Source organism: Mollisia scopiformis, assembly GCF_001500285.1.
Source record: "Mollisia scopiformis unplaced genomic scaffold LY89scaffold_23, whole genome shotgun sequence".
Taxonomy (NCBI): domain Eukaryota; kingdom Fungi; phylum Ascomycota; class Leotiomycetes; order Helotiales; family Mollisiaceae; genus Mollisia; species Mollisia scopiformis.
Window position 1 is genome coordinate 113886 of NW_017263603.1, and position 22697 is coordinate 136582.

The 22697-nt window shown below is 46.9% G+C and overlaps 7 protein-coding genes across 7 annotated transcripts; 3 read left to right on the forward strand and 4 right to left on the reverse strand.

Moving 5' to 3' along the window:
- Positions 1 to 518: 518 nt before the first annotated feature.
- Positions 519 to 2324, reverse strand: LY89DRAFT_654062 (cytochrome P450). Its single transcript, XM_018212277.1, has 3 exons — positions 1980 to 2324; positions 808 to 1932; positions 519 to 759 (listed from the first exon to the last, which is right to left on the reverse strand). The coding sequence occupies exons 1-3, from the start codon at positions 2271 to 2273 to the stop codon at positions 658 to 660; spliced, it is 1521 nt and encodes a 506-aa protein (XP_018065802.1). The 5' UTR covers positions 2274 to 2324; the 3' UTR covers positions 519 to 657.
- A 1184-nt stretch (positions 2325 to 3508) lies between these two features.
- Positions 3509 to 3856, reverse strand: LY89DRAFT_594561 (uncharacterized protein; the record flags this gene model as incomplete). The annotated part of the gene is made up of 1 exon (XM_018209812.1): positions 3509 to 3856. A coding segment is annotated over one exon (348 nt), but the record flags the coding sequence as incomplete, so codon positions are not given.
- A 967-nt stretch (positions 3857 to 4823) lies between these two features.
- LY89DRAFT_674042 (cytochrome P450) lies at positions 4824 to 6677 on the forward strand (the record flags this gene model as incomplete). The annotated part of the gene is made up of 4 exons (XM_018213408.1): positions 4824 to 4886; positions 4938 to 5088; positions 5146 to 5205; positions 5257 to 6677. The coding sequence occupies 4 exons, from the start codon at positions 4824 to 4826 to the stop codon at positions 6675 to 6677; spliced, it is 1695 nt and encodes a 564-aa protein (XP_018065803.1).
- Positions 6678 to 6771: 94 nt separating this feature from the next.
- Positions 6772 to 7654, reverse strand: LY89DRAFT_225848 (uncharacterized protein). The gene is made up of 4 exons (XM_018205989.1): positions 7436 to 7654; positions 7270 to 7386; positions 7162 to 7219; positions 6772 to 7109 (listed from the first exon to the last, which is right to left on the reverse strand). Exons 1-4 carry the CDS (start codon positions 7472 to 7474, stop codon positions 6901 to 6903), a joined length of 423 nt encoding a protein of 140 aa, XP_018065804.1. The 5' UTR covers positions 7475 to 7654; the 3' UTR covers positions 6772 to 6900.
- A 576-nt stretch (positions 7655 to 8230) lies between these two features.
- On the reverse strand, positions 8231 to 8821 carry LY89DRAFT_738885 (uncharacterized protein; the record flags this gene model as incomplete). The annotated part of the gene is made up of 2 exons (XM_018220413.1): positions 8231 to 8379; positions 8434 to 8821. 2 exons carry the CDS (start codon positions 8819 to 8821, stop codon positions 8231 to 8233), a joined length of 537 nt encoding a protein of 178 aa, XP_018065805.1.
- A 4555-nt stretch (positions 8822 to 13376) lies between these two features.
- Positions 13377 to 15478, forward strand: LY89DRAFT_594137 (uncharacterized protein; the record flags this gene model as incomplete). The annotated part of the gene is made up of 4 exons (XM_018209786.1): positions 13377 to 13576; positions 13623 to 13783; positions 13829 to 14205; positions 14252 to 15478. 4 exons carry the CDS (start codon positions 13377 to 13379, stop codon positions 15476 to 15478), a joined length of 1965 nt encoding a protein of 654 aa, XP_018065806.1.
- Positions 15479 to 19141: 3663 nt separating this feature from the next.
- LY89DRAFT_688711 (putative formate dehydrogenase) lies at positions 19142 to 20802 on the forward strand. The gene is made up of 4 exons (XM_018215758.1): positions 19142 to 19492; positions 19553 to 19707; positions 19754 to 20298; positions 20348 to 20802. The coding sequence occupies exons 1-4, from the start codon at positions 19277 to 19279 to the stop codon at positions 20719 to 20721; spliced, it is 1290 nt and encodes a 429-aa protein (XP_018065807.1). The 5' UTR covers positions 19142 to 19276; the 3' UTR covers positions 20722 to 20802.
- The last annotated feature ends 1895 nt before the right edge of the window (positions 20803 to 22697 follow it).

Genomic DNA, 22697 nt, shown 5'->3' on the forward strand with positions numbered 1-22697 from the left:
TCTTTTGAAGCGAAGCAAAAAGTCCGATATCATTTTTGATTTCATTTCTTTTCTGTCTTGTGTGGAGATTGTTATCTTTCTACCTAAACGGTATAATACATATTTCTATTCATGCCCCTCGCCTTTCTTCCTCGATTTGTCACGTTCAGCGAAACTTCTGAAATACAACAGGTCGTCCCTGTGTGTATCCATTGCCATAACCAGCTCCACCGCCGTATCTTCTCCGCCTACCCTGCTCAACCTCAAGAGCATGTTTTGGGCACCAGCCACGCCTCCAAAGCGGCTCTTCCATGTACAGCACCCAGGTAGCACACTGCTGGTGTACCCTATTTGCCAAATTGCACCAGATGATCCGAGGGTCCGCTTCATCACTATTGTCATGGCAGCCGCAATATAGAAAGCCAACGAATGGTCTGAAGCACATTGTATATTGCTTAGTTGTTGATAGCCTGTTGATATTCCGTTTGTGCTAATACTCTTTGTCGCGAGAGAATGATGGATATGAGAAGAGATTCATGAGTTACAATTCATACTCTGCAGTTATGACTACGGGTTTACATCTGGGTGATTCAAGACTCAGTCCTTGTGACTGCTCCTGACAGTCGTCACCAAAGAAAAGCCAACACTCTGATCTCATAACTTTTGGAGAGTCATACCTCACTGTCTCTTCCTTCGCTGAATCTTGATATCAATTCCAGATTGGCGCACGAACCACGAGTTTTGAACATGCCATTCCTTAGCAGGATCCACAAAGGCCATCTACGCTCTCGTCAGCGGGCGGACTCAATGCTAGGAAGATTCACATACATCATATTTCAGGAAGAAAGTGGAAATCACTTTGTATACCTCCAATATGCTTATGTTCTTTCCGAGACAGATACGATTTCCTGCGCCGAAAGTGAGATCGGTCGTTTTCATCAACGAAAGTCGAGCTTGGAAGTCATCCTCTGTTTCTCCCGCACCAAGATCCCGAAGCCAGCGCTCCGGCTTGAAACATGCTGCGTCTTGCCCGTAAATCTCCTTGTTCTGATGGATTACCCAGCCATTCATACCAACAATTGTCCCGGGAGGGATGACTGTTCCATCCGAGAGAGTAAGACAACTTTCTGGCACCACACGCTCTAGCAACAGGCCAACACTAGGATGAATACGCATGCTCTCTTTGATCACCGCATCCAGGTACGGTAGAAAACTTGCTGCAGCATACGTGACAGGATGGACAAGGTCCGCGTTGTCGAGTTCTTCTCGGAGTTTCTGATACACTTTCGGGTTCTTGAGAGTGTAGTAAATAATCGATCTTAGAAGGATAGCGCTAGTGTCCGATCCAGCCAGTACGTTCACCAGCAGAGCGCCTATGACGACTTGATTGTTCATTATCTCCGGATTCGATTTCTTGACCTCAAGAAAGCCATCTAGCATATCTGGCTTATCTTCTCTCTTTTCGTTGGATTCTTGTCTCTCCAGGGCTTGTTGGGCACAATAAATAGCCGCCAAGTCGAAACTTGGCGGACCAATGGGTCGAATAGGATTCTTCGCAAGCCAATGATCAAATGATGGCATTTGCCCAACAGTCGCGAAATAGTCCAGAGCTCTGTCGGCAGTAGCAAGGAGACCTGAGTAATCTTTGCCTTGGTCCATGAATCCCATTGGTCGGCTGAAGGTCATTTGGGCAATCACATCCCATGCAAAGAACAGAAGCCACTCGTCCATCTTGCATGCCTTCCCAGTCTCTACGAATTCCTCGTCGAGACGTTTACAGAATGCTGCAATTGTGTCGTCAACGAGAGGCTCATGCGTGAGCACACTGGACATCTTGTAGAATTTCTGGATGGGCCGCATGGCGCTAGCGTGAAATTCGTTGCTCAGAGTACTGAACACATTGTGTATGATCTGGCTACCGACTTTGGTGTCATTCAAGGTGTAGAATTTGCTCTTGGATGCTGTCAGTCTTGTTTTGTGTTTCGCGAACGAGTTCTTGCCTTCAGAAAGTCCCCTCGAGTATTGTACAATGTTCGTAGAAGCTTTGGGTCACTGATGCTGACAATGTTTGGTCCTAGCCTGACTGCATTTCCGTACTTCTCGTGAAGCATTTGTTGCGTGAGCTCTGGTCGACCTCCATACGTATCAAAGAAGCGCCAAAGATTGGTGAACTTGGCGAAGAATGGTCCTGGAATGCTTTTGATTGGAGAAGTGAAGTAAATCCATACACTGTATACCAGTGTAAGGAGCAAAGTACTCCCCAGGCTTTGGAGGAAAACCGACACTAGGAACATTCTGCAATCTTTCAGTTACAGAGACAAGCTGAAGAAAAATGGAGGAGAGCGTGCCAGAATCGTGGGGGAATCAAATGATTATTGGGGCAGCTTTCTCCATTTAACAAGCAACCCATCCATGAGGCTGGCAACGGGCTCCTCCCTGAACGTACGGCACTGCTTTCAGTTTTCCATGACACTTACCATTGGTGTTATCATGGTTGCACTGCATATTGGATGGTATTGAGATAAGGGGTTATTGGAGTTGCATTTTGATTTTTACGCCCTGCCCCGCACCTTGGGTGCATCAAGAACATCTCTCTCTGAGCAGTTCTAGCACGAGAGTGTTGAGAAGAACCAGTCACTCACGATTCAAGTGCATGATGAGATCATCCATACTCATAAATGATGATAGTCAACCTAGATGAGGCAATTAGAAGATGTGCTCAGCACTGACTAATATTCGTTGACTTGCGCGAAAGTCTTGACGCGAGTCTACTTTGTGGTGGTTTACCCATGCGAATCAGCACCTAAATCGCACCTTGCAGATCCCGCTTATCGATATCAAGATTGCGGCCGACAGCTTGACTGAAAAGGGACATGGTTCGCATCTTTTGCCTATATCAGCTCCTGCTGTGTAACTACATCCCACCCTGTCCTGTGTCTAGATTTTCCCTCCAAGCTGGCAACCCACGATAATGATTGGCAAAGGAATGGACACCCTCTCAGACTCTGTTATGGTCTTGTCTTCAGCATACGATAAAAGGGGTTTTTGAACGCACTGGCATTCCATCCGACACCAAGCTTCGCTTGTTGGAGAGTCTGAAGATCCCAACGGTGATAGCATGGCATCTGATGAATCTGCAGATCTGTACTGGACTACTCACTAAATGATCTACTGGCCAACAGATCGCCCTAGTCACCAAATTCAGGGCAGATTTTCGTCCGAACTTCTCGCTTAAAGTAATAATTTAAAAATATATAAAATAAATTATAAACTTTTTAATATTTTTATATAAATTAATTTTAATATAATAAATACGTATTATTAGAAATATATAATAGTAAAATAATTTATTAAATACAATTATTAAATTTTAATTAAATTATTCTTATATAAATGTAATTTATAAAAATTTATATAATATTCTTAAAATATTTAGCGAGTGGATCATTTGGCGAGCAGTTTAGTACAGATCCAGAGATCTCTGATGTGAGCAATGCCGATATTCAATCACCCATCAATATCCAAGACATCACACTGGAAGAAAGTGAAAGTCCCTAGGAGTGACTACACCAACTAGTAGCTGACTTCGAGAAGGCGGAAATATCGGATGGGCTGGATCACAATATATGTCGAGGAGCGCCATAAGTTCTTCCTCCTCTATCTGATTCATATCGGCCCCCATCTCTCGGACTCTCTGATACTCTTCATTTTCAACGATGATACCAATCGTCCGCATCCAACCAAGGTTGAATGATATTGTCTTCTCGCCATGAAAGATCCAGTATTGCGCCATGGCGTCCTGAAAAGTATTGCCGGCCGCATAGTTCGATTGGGAAACGCTACCATAAATTCCAGAGAGAGAAGATAGAAAAATGAAAAAGTCGAGATTGCGAGGAAGGAGGTCATGAAGAACCCATGATATGTGAGCGAACACTAAGCAAGCTATGCACAGCTGATATCAAGGAAGAATATGTTCATCAGCTTGGGCATACAATCCCTGGAGCATAATCAGATGAAGGGGTTCTGGGGGCTACACGCGCCATCCGACGAACGGTTGAAAGAGCTACAGAAATGATCCAGCTTGAAAGTTGGCTGACGACCCGAGGTCGGCTCATCTTGTGAAGCCAGCTCCATAGGAGAAATGAATGTCAAATTGCAAGTAGTGATTGGAGATGCAGGTGAAGAATAGAATTTAACTCTGATTGACAAATACTCGACATCTTCAGAGTGAAGCAACTTAAACATTTTTCAATCACACCCTTTTTCAAGTACAGTAGACGATGAAAAGGTCAAAGCAAAGCGACACGAGTTGAAGATGGCCCTTCTGGCATTACCACCAGATTAGGCTGCGCAAAATACCCCCATGGGGTGGAGGATTAGATTTATCCCCCAACCCGTGGGTCCCCCACCCCATGAGCGGGGAAATGTAAAGAGAATTGAGATTGTGGCAATGGTTACTGTTAAGCACTGATAAGCAAGGTTGGATGTTGGAAAATCCAAAACAATGCAATTCATTCCATTTTGGGATTTCAATGTTGGATTTCGACGCGATATAAGGCATCGGTTGGTGGGAATCGCCAAAGCCACACTTGGTTATATCTGGTTGATTCGGGTAAATTACGGATCGGGCCTGATTCCAACTGTTGGTAATTGCTATCTCGTAGCAGGAAATGGCTGGGGCGAAGGAGGAGTTGCTACCTAGCTGCCCCTCCTTGTTTCGGCTCGTTCATATCGCTCCTGTTCTGAAGAGAGTTCTGGGGCTTTGTCAAACTTCAATCATTGTATCGTGCTCGAGGATCCCATCCGCTATGGAAGTTCCATAATCGTCAACACTTTCAAGCACCATGTCTTTCAAAAATATTGCGTTGGTTGTTGCCCGCTACTTGCTCTATGCTTTCGTCGTGCGCGTGAGGCTCCCTCAACATAAAGGTGAAGCTAAACACTAAATCCACATCTAGTGCGTTTTAATCTATAGCTATCGTCTTATATATCATCCATGTCATTCATATCCTGGACCATTCACTGCCAAGTTCACAGACTGGTACGGAGCATTCCACGCTTTCTTCCGACGGCTTCACTTGGTCACGTACCGTGATCATCAGAAATATGGTATGGTCTCTGGAAACTAGTCGACCCTCTGGCATTCTAATGAAGTGAGCGTTCAAGGCACAGCCATTCGCCATGGGCCAAACAAACTTGTGTTCAACTCTGTCACAGCACTACACGGTATGCATGAAGTCTTTGCCATTTGCATAAGCTAGCGCTGATCGAAAGCAGATATCTATCAGAGCGAGCGACTTTACAAGTCTCGATCCTATCTTGTGACACAACCAGTTGCGGGGGTTTACAATTTATTCAATGTTCTAGACAAGCGCTCGCATCGGATCAAGAGAAGGATTATCGGGCAAGGTATCAACGATCGATCGGCACGACAATTCGAACCTGATATGATCAAGCATGTTGATATTTTCATACAGCAGTTGCTGAACTCCTCCGGTAAGACAGGCGCAGCAGTGAATATGACGAAAAGGTGTAAATATCTTGGCATCGATGTCATTGGACAGCTTGGATTTGGGAGTACTCTCGATTTACAAACTGACTCCAAGAACCACTTTGTCCTGAAAGGTTTGGAGACTTCAAACTTTCGGAGCAATCTGTACATCCAGTTCCCGCTATTGAAAAAGGTTGGTATGGAGCTTCTGCTCTATCCATTCATCTTGACTCGACAAATGAAATACTACACGCTCATCAGGGACTTGGTACTTGCTCGTCGATCACAAGGCAAACATGCGCGAAAAGACCTCTATTCCTTCATTGCCGACCTGAAAGACCCTGAGACAGGAGAAGGAATGCGTCTGCGGAATCTATGGTCCGAAGCTGCCTTCTTCATACCAGCTGATCAGTGCCACCAAATTCTCTCGCCGATGGGACTGGCGACCACAAGAAATAGACGGACTAACACATCAACAGGGGGCGACACGACCTCGACTGCACTATCTGCCACGTTCTTCTACCTTTCAAGATACCCTGAATGCTACAAAAAGCTTGCAAAAGAGATCCGCTCAACGTTCTCAGATGGCACAGATATCAAGAGTAGTCCAGCACTAGCTGGATGTTCATACCTTCGTGCGTGTATCGACGAAAGCCTACGAATGACGCCACCTATTTCTACCACGCTGTGGAGAGAACTACCCGCTGATGACAAGGAGCCATTCTTGGTGGATGGTCACGTCATTCCTCCAGGGACACAATTAGGAGTCAACATGTATGCTATCCATCACAACGAAGCGTACTTTCCAAACCTGTTCACCTTCCAACCCGAGAGATGGCTTTTTCCAGATGAGTCACATATGGATGAAGAAGCCAAACTCGCGAAGAGGCGCATGTATGATGCATTCAGCCCATTCTCGATAGGATCGAGGGGCTGTGCTGGTAAAGCCATGGCCTACATGGAGATCAGTCTTGCGCTGGCTAAAACACTCTGGTATCTTGACTTTGAGCGTCCTAGCGGTAAAGAGGACAAGGTTGGCGAAGGAATTCCAGGAAATAGGCATGGAAGGGGAAGAAAGCTTGAGTTTCAAGGGAAGGATCAATTCGGGTCACTTCATGATGGACCCTTTTTGGTTTTTCGGCCCAGGGCGGATGTCCAGAAGGAATTGGATGATTTAAGCAGACTCGAGAGTCTCGTGGATGGCTAGGTTGTGGGATGTGTTAGGGGATATTGTTTCATGGCGATCATTGGGATGTATTGCTATCATGATGATTTGAACAAAAGTGAGTTTGTAAGCCATAGTCCAAGGTGATTTTGTATTCTGAAATGAATCTAATCCAATAGTCGATGAAATACTCCCACCTCCACAGTGCACATCGCCCTGAGACACCGAATATATTGCTCATCCACCTCCACAATAACCTGTCCGACTAGGCTGATGCACTCATAATTATCGCTTTCAAAGGTCCCAAATCCTGATAGACCGTCATCTCTTTGATCTTCCCAGCCTCGGCCTCTCCAGGTGGAACACGGACAAAGTATACCAGCGCAGGCAACGTGACGGTTTCTTCGGGGCGACTTTTTGTTACGATCGAAACTTCGCAAGCATTGTAGATGCAAGTTCCATCTCTCACTGTATCTGTTTTACTTTCGATCAACAAGATATCCAAGCTGTGGGGAATAAATCTTACCAATCCGAAAATGTTTATGGCTCTCACGGACGAGGAGAGCATAAACACCTGCAAAGTGCTTCCCGATAAGCCAATATTGTGTCTCCGGGACTAAGTGAGGTTTCTTACCTGCTCAAGCGCTTTAAGTCCCCTGATCTCAGCCTCATTTCCGACTTTGAAGATTATGTCTTTCGTGAAGTGACGCTCAAAACGAGAGACATCGAAAGCATGCCAGTCGTCGAAGAACTATATGTGTCAATCAAATGAACTCCATAAAGGGAAGGAATCGCCAGACCTGTCTGTGAAAGCTCTCTGTTTCAGCTTGAGTGTACATTTTCAAGATTGATTATTGTGTTCTGGATTGATACTTCTCATTTTGCCGTTGTGTTGGCGATCTTTAATAGACCTCACTTTGTAACTCTTCACTCCCAAATGGTAATCAATCTTGATTCTGCTTATAAACTTTGGTGACATCCATCATTAAGCATTTCATTTCCTTTGAAATCCATCTTCGCCTCTCCGCGTTTTCATTGGATCATTCGGCTACAGCATGCTGTCCCCATTTCCTAAAAGAATTAGCCGCGATTTAACGAGGGGGAAATGTGTCAGCGATTAGACACAACACCGGAGCGGGCGCAAAGGGCCCGTGTGACTCAGCAGTTTTTGGATCCCCGAGCAATGTGCGAGATGGTGGTCCAAAGCGTAGAAAGTCACTCCATCAGCTTGACGAACTATCAGTGCATAGCTTGCACAAGAACCAAGAAAACGAAGTAAGCAAGATGGCTTCATGGTCTGGAAGCTGTGTAGTATGCCTTGGTAAATTGAAACAGAGAGTCATTCTAATTCTTCACCATTCGTTCTTGTCGCTATGGTAGAATTCATTGACGAGTTTATCGAGATAGCGAACGTCAAATCTGTCTGTATTTAATATAACTCGAGAACAAAAAGCCCGTTGCAGGCTTCCATTCGATATTCTTCTTCCCAGACTTGGATTGTGATATTTTTGTAGCCCTCGAAAAACAGTTTCTGCGTAAATAATGTCGCCTGTCTCTTTTGTCGGTCGAGTACTCTAGCTCTCCATCAACACGCCTCAGCCGTTTGACTCCCCAGCGTTCGTCCCGCTGTCAACACCAGAATCCTGGACATCTGGAGTAGAATGTGTTGATTGCACCTGCTTCTCTCGTGCTTGTTGCTCTCGCTCAAAATCTCGCTGTGCTAACCTGTCTCTAAAATGCTGCTCTAACTTTGAATTGAATCAATGTTTTCTGAAGTACTCCTCCCGCCTCTCCTCACGACTTCGTTGAGGACGTTGAATCGGCGGTCGATTGGCATGTGCAGCTTTGAATTCTTCACGTCGAGCCTTCTTCGATAGACTGTACGCTTCTCTTTGCTCCGGAGTCATCACGCTTTGGGGGGTTCGTGATCCTCGTCTGAACTCCTTGAAATCTTGTGTTGGCGCAGAAGAGCAAGAGTTGGAGTTGACTGTAGTGGTTGGTTCCGGGGTAGGAGTGGTCATTGTATTTTGGGGGCTTCCTTGCGCAACACTCGCGGAGTTAGAAGCGTTTTGAGAATCTGCCTTAACTGGCTCCAAGGTTATCTTTCCATCTTCATCAAGGTCGGATCTACTTCGAATGCTTAACGCAAATGATTTATCTTCTGCTTTATGGAGAGAAGAAGCCATTTGTGGTTGAATGGAATACTGAGGTGAGGATATGTGTCTGATAAAGCGAGGTGGAAGAGATAGAATTTTGCTCAACATGCATCAATAGCTGCGAGGTTGTTCAAGCCAAGCGAGGAGTTGTGTGTACAGCACAGCATTTACTTCAAAACCGGTTTTCGCAGATGTTAATGGCGAATAATGAAACACATGATGAGCTTGTGTTGGTTGGTTTTCGCTGCGCCGTCCGATTCGACGTTGCGAAGCGAGTCATGCCTATGATTTGGTACAAACGTGAAAGGTTGATCCAAGAGACGATTTTCTTGTGAACGTACTGTAGTACGATTCGAATAGACTTGGTTGGGTATGGCCTGATAGGATTCAAAAGCCTATCTCGAGAAGTATGGACTTTAGAACACTTTATCTCTTCTAAGTCTAAATCGCATAAGGGAAGGCTTCGTTGCTCAAGTGAGCGTGATAAAGAAGGAATAAGCTTTGGGAAAGTAGCTCTTTTCTTTGGCTTTCCATGAAAGTTGTCTTCATACGCTCGTGCAATTTGCGCTGCCTGCGCTGCCCGCGCTATTTGCGCAAATTGCGCCGAAATGAATTTAGATTCTTGATAAACCACGTGACGTGCCCTGATGCATAGCAAACGGGCAAGAGCCTAGCAAGGGTTTGTCAATATAGTTCTGCTTCACTTCATGCCGATCCTTAGTGGTCGCTACTACTGCTAAGCCCAAGATGTGTCACAGCGACTTCGCCACTTCCTCCTCCAGGCAACAGCCATCCCGTGACTCACTCGAGCAAACAAGCCAAACTTCTGCATCTTTGACTAGCGTACATTCTACCTCCCAAAAACTATATAAATCCCCTCTCCCTCCCTCAAAAAAAATTTCCTTCCTCAGCTCTCTTTGCCATTATGGCTTAGATCAAATGTAGTATCTGTTCTAACCAAGTTTAACCGCTGGTTCTGTCCCTCTCATGGTGACACATCCTTTCCGGATTACTATTTTTGTTATCGGCGGTGGGAATGCAGCGCGCTTGACGTGCGGTTCTTGCCCATTGTGTCCTTGGTATTACACTGTCTCCAACGGATGCGAATTGAATGAGCTTTTCATTACGAGATCTGCTTTGGCAGGTTCGTGAAGAAGAGTTTGGAATTTAAAAATGAATAGAGATGAAAGGCTTGATGATGAGGGCATAGAAGAGGGACAAAGAATGATAAAAAGCTGTTGAAGATGAGGAGCACTGTCACGAGATGATCAGCTAATGGGCCATATCAAGGTGGATCTTATACCACCAAGAAAGCTTATTCCAGTGCCATTTAACTTTAATTCAACTGGACGATTGTTTCTCAGCTCTGTTTGCCCCAAAGAGTTCACCGAAAAGTGTATGTCACACAAGCCTCGATATCGCAACACTCACATGTCGAGTGAACTCACTCATGATGCCATATTGTAATGTGTGACATGGCCTTGAAAGCATTTGCTTGATGCACATCGGACATATTTCAACACGTGTCGTAGGTTTATTTCATGCCGTGCCAACTGAGCTGATCGTTTTCGAACTGTGACATGTCGTGAGGCAAAAATGAAATATTTCTGGAAAGCATGACGCAGATTTACCCGGCAGCAACGAAAGAAAATTTCGAAAATCGAAGAATAAGGAAGACTACATCCTCTTGGGAAGATCATCCCATATATCGTCATGGCAGTCTTTACATCTAACAAAACAGTTGCAGAAAGAGAGACATCCTCATCATTGCCATCTGGCGACGGTAGTATCATCAGATGAACGCAATAGATTAAATTGTCATGAGAAAGCTTCCAGAAGGTCTGGGGAAAGGTGGTGAATCAGCCACTAACGTGGTGTTCATGCATTGGCACTTCCCGTCTCTTCGGAACAGAACCCCTCCGCACCCTCAAGCATTCGCGGACTTTAGGGAGGTAGGAGAAAAACAAAAGTAAGGGCATAACAGAATACAATTCTGATCAGCAAACTTACCGATAGATAACTGGAAGGAAAGTTACTTACCGAACATCATTCGTGCCCTAAATGCATTGTCAATCCAGACAATCCCCCACTCTCAAGCCTTCACCCCGCAAATGTAATTGTGCACCTCTCAGAATCAAGACAGACGTAAGCTTCAGACACACCATCCACGGTGCTGGAAGCAGCTGCTGAAGTTGGGCTCAGCGCCGTCATGTCCCAAAGCCAAATATATTAATCCCCGAGTCGCAATTTGGTGGACAATGCGCGCTGTTGAGTGCGGGATGCCAAGCTTCAGGATCTGAGACAGGCATATAAATTGAAGTTATATTGCAGGGCCGAAGGACTGATAACCTTAAAGCTCGCAAGGGGGTCTTCGCCTCGGAACGGGATTGAACAGAGGATTGTTATGCAAAGGAAGAGTTACTTAAGATGGGACGAGTCCGTGAGTACAAAACTCTTTTCCCCGAATGGTTGCAATTGCACTCCTTCGCGGGCTATGTATAGGTAGTGCGTGGTGCTGCTTGCGTTCACTCGTGAAGACCGTGGAGGTGGTTATCGGCGGATCCGGGTGGTGAGGATCAAACTTGACGGTGATTTATTTGACATCAATCTAAATCAGCCCTGTGTTGATGAGGTCTGAAGGCCTGGCTTCGGAGCGGGAAACACAAGTTCAGGATTATCGGTCGTGGAGCAGTCTAGATGGTGTCGATGACGATGTTCGGAGGAGACCAGCTGGGAGGCATCCCGTAGAAGGAAATGAAGGGATTCAGCTTAGGATTTGTTTCCAAACAACATAGGCAAGCGTTTAATCTCGAAAAAAAGTTTCTTTCCGCCAGAAAATCAATCATTGGCCAATATATTCCCAAGATTTGCTTTTCAGGACGTTCACGGATTGCTGTGCCTAATCACGTGGATCAGAAGGCACGAACCAATGTTTATCTCAACCTCCAACCTCTTTCACGCATCACCTCCACTCCTCGACCTTCTCAAACTGACTTCTCAGTTGCGCGCACAAAGTGGGAACTCTTATAATTTATTCGTCGTGTTTGCTTCTCGTCCAAAGCTGAAGATCATACTCGTGGATTGCGACTCGCCCTTCACGGCACGTTTATCGTTGACGATGTTTCATCCCATATTCTGCGACTCCTAGAGCTTCAGAGAACGCCACCATATCGCTCCCTGGTCAGGAACAACAGACGGACCGACGCTTGCTGGGATAACGGTCTACGGGACGAACTGTTCAGGCTGAGTTCTCCACTTTCTTCAAGGAACTTTGTTTGATTTCTGGTTTGTGCGAACGGAGAGGATGCAATGTTTGATCTCATCTCCGCTGGCCTAGGCCACAGAAACACACACCCGTGCTGCTGGCCACGGCGGACACTGATTCATCACGAATTTCACATTGCTTGCGATACGAAGATGCCCCGAAGAAGATAATGTTGATGTTCTGAGCTGAGATGATGGCAAACCGAGATGGGATGCAGCTTCTGTGATACCCGTCAGGACTGTCAATCGCTCCGTGCGATGCGATCCAATGTTCAACCTTAATGCCTTTATCCAGTCGTACGTCTCTGCACTGCGATCCGTGGTCGAGAAATCTACAATTACATTTTTCTTGTCTCTGCCAGGATTATGGAAGTCTTCTTTTGCTCGTGCAGATTCTCTGACTCGTCAATCGCTGCGTCGCATGAACCACCTGCCCCACAAGCATCAACCCAGATATCAGGGGTCTAAGCGACCTTCTGCGACGACACCGAAACTCGAGATGTACCTCATCCGTGGCTTCACACTCGTCGTGCCTCAAGATGGTAGAGATCCAAGCACATTTCTGTGGCGACTTCACGCCATAGTAACGGACGACCGTCTTAGTTGAGCCTGATAAGCTGGAGACACTGGCTTGGACAACCTTTACTGCGCCTGGGCGGAACTTCAGATCCAGTTAGAGTGGTCACGTCCGGCAGAGAGCCGCCTCGCTGAGGAACAACCACTATGGGTCAGTTGAAACCAACGGCCAGTGACGATAGCTTTCCCCATCCACAGGTGGCGGGAACCACTCCCCCACCACGACAAGGTCCTCCTAGTCGGCCGGACTGGACTTCTCCCGCGCGTGGACCATTAGACGTGCGTCGAGAAGCTGCATGGGCTTCTTTCTTATACTTCATGCAATCCTATAGCGGTGCAAATCTCTGTGTCTCGACATTCTTTTTTGAGTTTTGCTGTCAGTTTGTCGTTACCTCCCCTTCTATTCGTCGGTGCTTTTGGTCACCACTGCTGGCTCAGAAACCCGTTTCACATTTGCTTCTTCCGCCGTTCTGGCCTATCGGTGGACTCCAGTCTTTACTTTCTCCCATACTCGAGTCCTTTCTTCTCTCTAACATCCCAAATCTTCAACAACCTCACACCACATGCGATCTTCATGACTTAATACGACGAACGGCAACGCTACGGCTCGCTGCCCCCGATAATATTACACCTGATGGTTGCTCAAAGGGTGGAAGGAATAATGGCAGCTTCAGCGAGGATGGTGATGTCGAGGGGGGTTCCAGCATTCAATCATACCGGAAATGGGACGAATCCATTCTTTCAGATGGCGACGAACCGGACGGGGCAGGGCAATGCGACCTTGAATTTGATATCGAATCTAGTGTTTGCTGAGAGCAAGTCAGTGAGGACGTCGACCATTATTCTTGCAGCTTTCAATGTGCTGGCTGCATTTGCGACCGCTGCCAGCATATTATACGATTGTTACTGGGCGTCGAAGAGGTGTAATCCGAAGTTCAAAGCTTCGTAAGTACAGATGGGATGGAGGAGGAACGGAGGCTGACTTATTCAGGAAATTCTGTGTATCGTCGATACATCCTGCAGAGACATTTCCTTTGATCCTATCGATAGGAATTGTCATTCAAGGACTCGTGTTTGCAGGTGTTCAAGGAGAAGGATTGGCATCTTTATTCACAACAGGCTGTGAGACGATAGCACAGTTCATGTGGCCTGGTATGTCGACTGATTCTAGTCGTGGATTCTAGCTAACAGTCGAAGCTCTGTTTATAGTGCCATACCTCCAACTGGTGTTCGGCTTGGAGTGCGCGATACGATCATTGCGAAGTATACCATTTCAAGGGAGAGGGAAATACGATGTTACGATATGCCTTGTTGTCGTTTTTGTTATGCTGATTGTCACCTGGATTCCATCGAACATCTACAAGGAACCAGACACATGCTTCGCCTCGCTGGTATGGTTCATTACAAGATATGGAGAGTTGGGATTTGTGCTGTTGTCGGTCGTGGGTGGATTGATGATTATTAGTGCTCTCACTATTTTCATCAGACTATCCACAGTGAACCTAATTGATCAGCATCAACGAATTGCTGCATCGAGAATGGTTTACTACCTGGTGTTGGGGATTGTATCGATGGTGAGTGGACTTTTGATTGAAGGTTGTGCCTCGCTAACGATTTCAGGCATTCGTACTGCCATACTTCTTTTCCTTGATTGATAGAGAGGGTGATATTAAGTTGGCCATGATGGCAACTGTTGTGTTGAATCTTTCTGGGCTGATGAGTGGCTTATTGCAACTCTTCCTCCGATCCAACACAGCAACGACATCCTTTGGTCCCAAGGCTGGTCGCTCGTGGGATCGTGGCAAGCACGAGATCAGAATATTTGGACCAAATGAGCTGGCGATGCACGCTCAACTGGTCAACCCAGTCACTGGGCCTAGAACACCAGTAAGCAGTCACGAGCTCGATAACCGACAAAGTCGGACAGATAGTCGAGCCAGCTTGATGGGTCCAGAGAAAGGACGAGTCATCAGCATGGAATCTCTCCATAGTCCAGCATTCCGATCACCAAAACGATACGACGACATGCCAGCATTACCTGAGGCATCATTCAACAAGTCACCAACACGAGCACATGCTCGAAAACCATCATACTCATTATTTCCAGCAGAGGGCAGCAGTCCCACAAAACCACAACAGCCAGTCTCTGTATACGACATTAGCGACTTGGCTCCTCCACCTCCCGTATATGGGAACTCGAGACACAGAAGAGATTCCTCCATCGCCTCATCAGCAACCGTGCAAATCGGCCTGCGGATATCGCACGCCCCTGCACCTTCACAAGAAGACCTAGATAGTCTTCCCCTCCCATCAACAACCTACAAATCTCGAGCAGCCGCACCGACCTCACCCTCATCACTAGCCTCTTCAGCATACAGCTCCTCACCCTTACCATCAACCACCTACTCCGCTGCTCCCATCCCAAAACCCGCCCCACCACCCTCACCATTAAGACTACAAACCGACTTCGCAGCTCCCGCTCCTCCACCCCGGAGTCCCAAACGACCCTCGCCAGCCCCAGCACCGATCGTAACCCGCTCACCAGAACAAAGCCCAACACGCTCCGCCGCATCAGTAAACAAAACCCTACCACCTACACCGAAAGCCTTCCTCCCCTCATCCGTCACCTCGACACTAGCTCGCGAGTCAACCACGCAATTATCGCCAGCCGTCTACTCACCGGCCAAGAACCTGCCGGCGAAAATCAAAACCGCCGCCACGGTTGCGGGTGGTCCCATGTCTGCGAATCCGTTGAGGAGTCCTAAGACTGGCGCTGTGGGGAGGAGTAATTCTCAACGGATAGCGGCGAGCAGTCAACAGGGTGTTGCGAAGGCGGATTGGATATGAATGATCGACTTTGATCAATTCATCTTCAATCAATGAATCTCCTCTTCAATTGAGGAGAAGTCATCACCAGCTCCACGGCGAAAGGGTGAGCAAAATGGGTGTCTAGAGGGAACGAACGAACGAAAGCACGATATAGAAAAGAGCGTCGCTCGGTGTTTGTTTAACTATGGGACGGGAAAGGGTGAATGGTGTATGTGTTTTTTCTTCGATTCTAATGATACCTTTTGAGGCAGAGACCTCGACGCGGGCCGACATTCATCATCCCTTTTTTTTGTTTACTTTTTAGTCTTTATCATCGATCGATCATACTATCTTTTGTCTGTTTTTTATAGTGTGGAGAGGGAAAGGGAAAGGAATCAAATGATGATACGATCTTTTTGTGGATGGATGGATGGGCTCTTGAGTAGCTTACTTGGCATTGGCATGGCGTTGGAGGTGAGGGAATGGATGGGTCTGTACATCATGATGTGGTGGACAGATAGAGCTGGGATGTATAGTTGATGGCTACAAAGATTGAATGGAACACATTCTCCGATTACTCTACACTTGACTTCGATTCTTCCTCGTGATTCTATCCCAGTGAGTCATCCACAACCATCTCATCCCATCCTTGGCTATGGTACTGAAGTCCACCTTCGGATCCTTCCACCTTGGCTGTTCTCAAAACAGTATTTATTTTCGTCTCTTCGCGCACATCAAACATCGCATCCTCGCGTTTCAACTTCATCTCACCCTCAGTCCGCCTCGCTGGGCTTCTGTTCCTCCTTGCATCCGATCGTCGATTGATCTGCTGTGCTTTTCATCTGCACTAAGTATTGATCATGATGGCGTTCCGTCTACTCATCTTCATCTAGGTTGATGTGTCTACTTTCCTCTAACGCCTTGCACGATAAGTCTTCACGTCACATCCGGCAAGCAAAATTTTCCTCTCTCCCTAGAACAGAACCGCCTCCCCTCTCTCCTCAATCCATCTCCATCGCTGAAAGAACACATGTTTGATGATACGATTTCTTTACGCACGTACAGTACGAACCTCCCTCCCTCCCATTTACCCCTCGCTTTTTGCCAAATTCGCACCAAACACGCACAAAACATATATTCTTCACGTTCCTGCATTTCGCAACCCTCTGAAAACGGTTACGGGCATGTAATGCCGACGATGTTGAACGGGATTAGAATTCGCTCAACTATGTATGTAGAAACGTGAAGATGAAGCTGAAGCTGCGATATTCAGGCTGTTTCTCTCCACACATGCATGTCTCGAAACGCTCTCTACGGCTCGAACCATCCTCTTCCTAAATTTTGAGACTCAATAGTTCAATCCAATCACTACTTCATTCAGTGATGAAAACGATCATGTTCACTTCAGTATTCTACTTATTAATCCTCACCTCAGAACTATACATCCCCTATAATCCCCAAAAATCCATCTCCCCTCCATAAACCCAAAAAAAACCCAGAAACTCAGAAGTTAAAACTCAGAACTCAATCTAAACTCCCAAAGATCCATGAATCGCATCAACCTTCTCTCATCGCAAAAGCCGAATCCTTGACGGTCTTACAGGTACGCACACGAAGGACTCGGGGGAGGACAAAAATAGGCATTTCGGAGGTTGAGAAGGGGTTGGTGCATTCGGTGTTTCAGCTGCTCGACCTCAGCTGTGTTGGGGTGTTTGTGGGGATCACTGGTGCGAGGGGCAGGAGTCACGAGATTTCAATGAATTGAGGTTGGCGGGAGGTGATGTGATAAAGTCGAGATGGAGAAATGTGAATGAGAGAAGGGCGGCGCCATGGGAGGGTTTTGAGGTGATGTTACACGAGTTGTAGGTAGGGTCGGAGAAAGATGGACGTATTCACGTGATAGATGCTTTTTCGAGTTTCGGATGCTGGAAGAGTTGATGAGATCTAGGCACTTATAGATATAAGGTACCTTTTACATCTAGTTTGAGGGAATTCAACTACCTAGTAAGACCAAATGTTGCTCAGTCATGTGAACAGCCATCATGTGAAAACATAGTCCTGTGAGAATTGGACCAACCAGAACCTCCCACTCCTTTGACAAATATCTCACAATCCGACACCTCTTCATCCCATCCTCCCCGAGCTACACATTCAAATATTCCGGGGTAACCTCTCCCAACCTACCTTGATAGGTACAAGAAGCAGCTTTATTCCCCAAAACAGACATCCAGTCCGTTCATCCAATGCATGCGTTCAGCATTCATGGCACGAATCAATATGGTTGGTAAGGTCTTAGAATGTATGCAAGTGTGAGGCGGCTTCATGCACCACCGATGGATGGATATTTGGAACTGCGAGCGAGCTTTTACCCCAGATGATGTATTTACCCCGCATTTAAGCTACGATGGAAGGAGTAATTGGGAGAGTCGTCAGCTTACTTGCTCTGTTAGTCTAGAGAGACGATAAACGAAGGAGGTTGGGTTCGGTAATTATGTTATGGCTTTGTTGAAGATTGACATAAGTGATGGAGTAAATACTTAGAAATAAATAATAGCGCTCGAGAAGGGAGAAAGGGAGAAGCATCTCCGAAAAGATACCGAGATACATCGATGTGGGGTTGGCGGGTGGGTCTCCGAGTGCCGAGACATCGCCGGAGTATCGCAGTCCAGCGCTGGAGCTTATCGATAGATAGGTGGAGGAGGGGAGGACAGAGCTGGAGCTGACACCAACACCACAGCAAAAAGCCCAAGAAATTACCCCGCGTCAGCAACAAACTGGAATTAAATAGGTTGAATTTCGAAGACTTTCGCATTCGCTGTCAAGCTGCAGCTGGATCAATAAACAGAATACCAGGACAGCGGAATCGAATCAGATATCTGTACGAGAAGAAAGTTCACAGTGAGGGGCGGGCAATGACCCGACCAGCAAAATAATAGTCATAGCTCCCTCCTGTCTCTCCCAATCATACCGAGTACCACCGAAACAGCTCCTTTCCAACGCAGCCGTTGCCCCTCCTGCTCGGAGACGTGGGGAATGTCGAGATGTAGAATGGGACTTCGGTAGAAGAGTGAGGGTTGGTGAGTGGCTAGAAGGATCTGGCAGCTGGGTGTGGAGTGGATGACGGGTCCTGGACTGGACTGGACTGCTGGTCTGTACTTGGCATAGCCGTGAGATGGGCGGGCGAGACTCGTTATTTGTGGATGTTCGCGAGCGACAGTCTGTCTGTACCTACCGTACTGCATTGGGTAAGAAGAGGGGAAAGAGGCAGAATGGGAGGAGAACGAGTAAGAAAGTGCTGGGATGGAGGGGACGAGACGAGGATGGATGGATGGATGGACATATAAAAGATGGATGATGCCCCGGGAATGGGAATTTATTCGATCTGATCTCTTCCATTTTATATCATATCATCTCTTCCTCACATACCCCCCATTTCGTCTATCGTCTGCTTGCAACAACACCTCAGGTACATTCAAGGTATGTAGCTATCATCTGATTTCCCACGCTTCACTATCACGAATGGTACGATGAGAATCGAGTCGATGCCTGTTTGATCCCATCATCCGAGACTACTCTCTCTCTCCTATCTCTCGATCTCGTTGTCTCGCTGGACTGCAATTACGTAGCTCCCCTTTATTCGTATCTCTGACGTTGTTGGTTGGGTTGGGTTCCAGGTACATCATCCTCCACCGCATATCCGACCCCGCACTTGCGAGCTTCCCAAGCTATCTCCGGCCCTGCACCCATCAACATATGACCTCCTTTCCTCCCATCCCATCCCATACAAAACCACAACAACCACTCCCACAACGCAGATAATTCTACGTCTCACTCACAATGGTATTACTCACTCGTTCAATCTGCCGTCTGGCACGTCCCGCATTCACATCTGCTGCCTTCACCACCGCCGCGAGACCTACACCTCGTGTGCTGTCTCGTGGAGTTCAGGCACTGCGACGGGATCATCTTGGAAGTATCAGAACGCTGACAGGGAAACGTGAAAAGGTCAAGGTACTCCTCGTATTGTACGACGGCAAGAACCACGCCAAGGAAGTGAGTGTCCCCATTATGCCTCAATTGACGATGCAATTGCTGATTGTGGGGTGAATGTAGGTCCCGGAACTCCTAGGCACAACCGAGAACGAGTTGGGTATTCGACCATGGCTTGAGGAGCAGGGTCATACTTTGGTTACTACGTCTGATAAGGAGGGAGAGAACTCCAAGTTTGACCAGGAATTGGTCGATGCTGAGGTTATTATCACTACACCGTATGCTGCATACCCTCTCTGTCCATCCCAAATACTGAAGGAATAGATTCCACCCTGGCTACCTCACCGCCGAGCGATTGGCCAAAGCCAAGAACCTCAAGCTCGCCATCACCGCCGGTATTGGATCCGACCACGTCGATTTGAACGCTGCCAACAAGACCAACGGCGGTGTCACCGTCGCAGAAGTCACCGGTTCCAACGTCGTCTCCGTCGCTGAACACGTCGTGATGACCATCCTCATCCTGGTCCGCAACTTCGTCCCCGCACACGAGCAGATCCAAGCTGGAGAATGGGACGTCGCGGCTGCGGCCAAGAACGAGTTCGATCTCGAGGGCAAGGTCGTCGGTACCGTGGCCGTGGGCCGCATCGGTGAGCGCGTCTTGAGACGTCTCAAGCCTTTCGACTGCAAGGAGCTTTTGTACTTCGATTACCAACCCCTAAAGCCTGAGATCGAGAAGGAGATTGGGTGCCGTCGTGTTACTGATTTGGAGGAGATGTTGGGTCAGTGTGATGTTGTTACCATCAACTGCCCTCTGCACGAGAAGACCCGTGGCTTGTTTAACAAGGAGTTGATCTCCAAGATGAAGCCTGGTACGTCCCTCCTTTCCTCTCAATATAACCAAACTAATAAGATAACCAGGCTCATGGCTCGTCAACACGGCCCGAGGCGCCATCGTCGTCAAGGAAGACGTCGCCGAGGCTCTGAAATCCGGCCACCTCCGCGGCTACGGCGGCGACGTCTGGTTCCCTCAACCGGCACCCAAGGACCACGTCCTGCGCTACGCCAAGAACCCCTTCGGCGGCGGAAACGCCATGGTGCCGCACATGTCGGGAACCTCGCTCGATGCGCAGAAGAGATATGCGGACGGTACCAAGGCGATCCTCGAGAGTTACTTGACGGGCAAGCATGATTACCGACCGCAGGATTTGATTGTGCATCAGGGTGATTATGCCACTAAGGCTTATGGTGAGAGGGCGAAGGCTAGTGGGTCGAGTGGAGCGAATAAGGCATAGGTCCGGAATGTAGGGGGTGGGAACAGCATATGAAATGTATAGCTTAGCATTGAAATGCGATGATCTTAGCTTTTGCGCTTAAATATGTGTCCGTGTTCATGTTCTTTTTTACACTTCGCTTTCCTACAATGTACCACTTGATCATATGTTATTCTTGCTATTCGATTATTATACTTTAACTTGAAGACAGCTTATGCCCCTCCAAAGTACTCACTTACGGACAGACATTGGCTTTCCATTTCAATTTTGTTTACGCACTCTCCTCACATTGAAGTGCTTCAATGTATGTCTCCATAATTTTAGTTTAATGAACGAGTATGTCACAGCGCCAGCTGTTACCAATCGCCTGAGCCAATCGCCTGCGACAGAGGCCAGGCCGGGAATGGTGGCGTTCCCGAGCTTTAAGCCTACTAGGGCTTAGCTCCTCACATGACATCCCCTTACTTCTAACATATATATGTATATAGATCTCTCCTCCTCTCCTTTCTTCTCTCCTTAGCTTTAGATTCTAAATGAATAGCCCGACGTTGCGTCGCCACCTCACACCATCGTCACAGTGCTGTCACAGAGTATGTGACGGGTTGAACCCGATATCTGGCTGCACTACTACGTAGTGCAGCCTACACGTGACTACGCGGGCCTGCACATGACGACGCGACGCTAAAGCGCGCGGGCCATTCTACGAACCAGCGAGAGCCCCTTTAAAACAGCTCTTCGTACGAGAAAGAACTCTTCTCTCTTTAGTTAATTCTTCTTGTAATACAATCAGGTTCTTGCTTTGACTCATTGCATCCAACCCGTGACAGAGTACACCAAAGTTCTATCACCGATCACCTTAGCAATATTTTTCTAATTAACAACAACCCAAACAACCCGCAACAATAAAACCAAAAAAAACCCACGAAACCCACCCCTATATTAAAATCCCCTAAATCCCTACCTTCACAACTAACAACTAACAACTCTCAGCCACAACCACGGCCGCAACTGTGCCACGTTTGGGAAAGAGAAAAAAAGTTCAAGATTGGGAAATGATTTTGATTTCGTTCAAAATGACGTTTAAATGAATTAAATACGAAATTTGTTTCGTTTGCCAAAAGAACTGCACTTCCAAAGTCGTCTTATTGTCCGACTCGGAAATTGGTTTCGGGGCGAATGCTGATCTAGCACGTGACTACACGTGATCAGAAAAGAGGGAAATTAAGGGGTTTGGCCAGAATCTATAAGAAAGGCTCACTTCTCCTGCTCATTCTTGGTTCTTTTCTCTTCCTTAAGCTGCAGCTGCTTCCTTCACTTATAGTCTGGCCAACTATGCCTTAATTGGTGGCGTACAAGCTCACTAGACCCCTCTAAATACATATTTAGAGCTCCAAATCAGTCTCCAGCCTTGCTCAATCTTTTGAAAAAAGTGAAGGGACTGAAGCTTTCCTGGTTGAAGCTTTCTAGAGGTTCTTACTTTCTAAAAGCGCCTTACTTCCTCAAATCCAACTCATTTCACATAATTTTCACGTGATTTAAAGTTATGTGAGTAAGTGCTATTACCTCTATTTTTCCACTTTTGCACTGTTTGATGAGTGTAGCCAAGGCATTATGCTTTGTATATGCTTTGCAATGTGCATTCTTTCTTGTAAGGGGGTATGTGGCAGAGTTTTGATTATACTACGTAAGGCCATGTCATGTGCTAGATGGCAGATAATAACCTAGTGGGAGGTCAGGGTAAAAGCCTAAGAAGCTTAACCTTACCCTACCCACCCACTAGATAGGTAGAGGGCCCCTCTAACTAGCCATTAACCACCCGTGCCGCGCCCTATCAATAAGGCTGAACACGCGATTAAGCGAGGTCTATTCCTAGCCAGAAACGTCTGTATAGATTTAAATAAACATTTCTTTGCCATAACAACAAAACCGCATAGCATCCATGTGAGAGAACCTAGATGGACTTGGCTTTGACAGAAAAAGAGTTTAAGTTATTCATA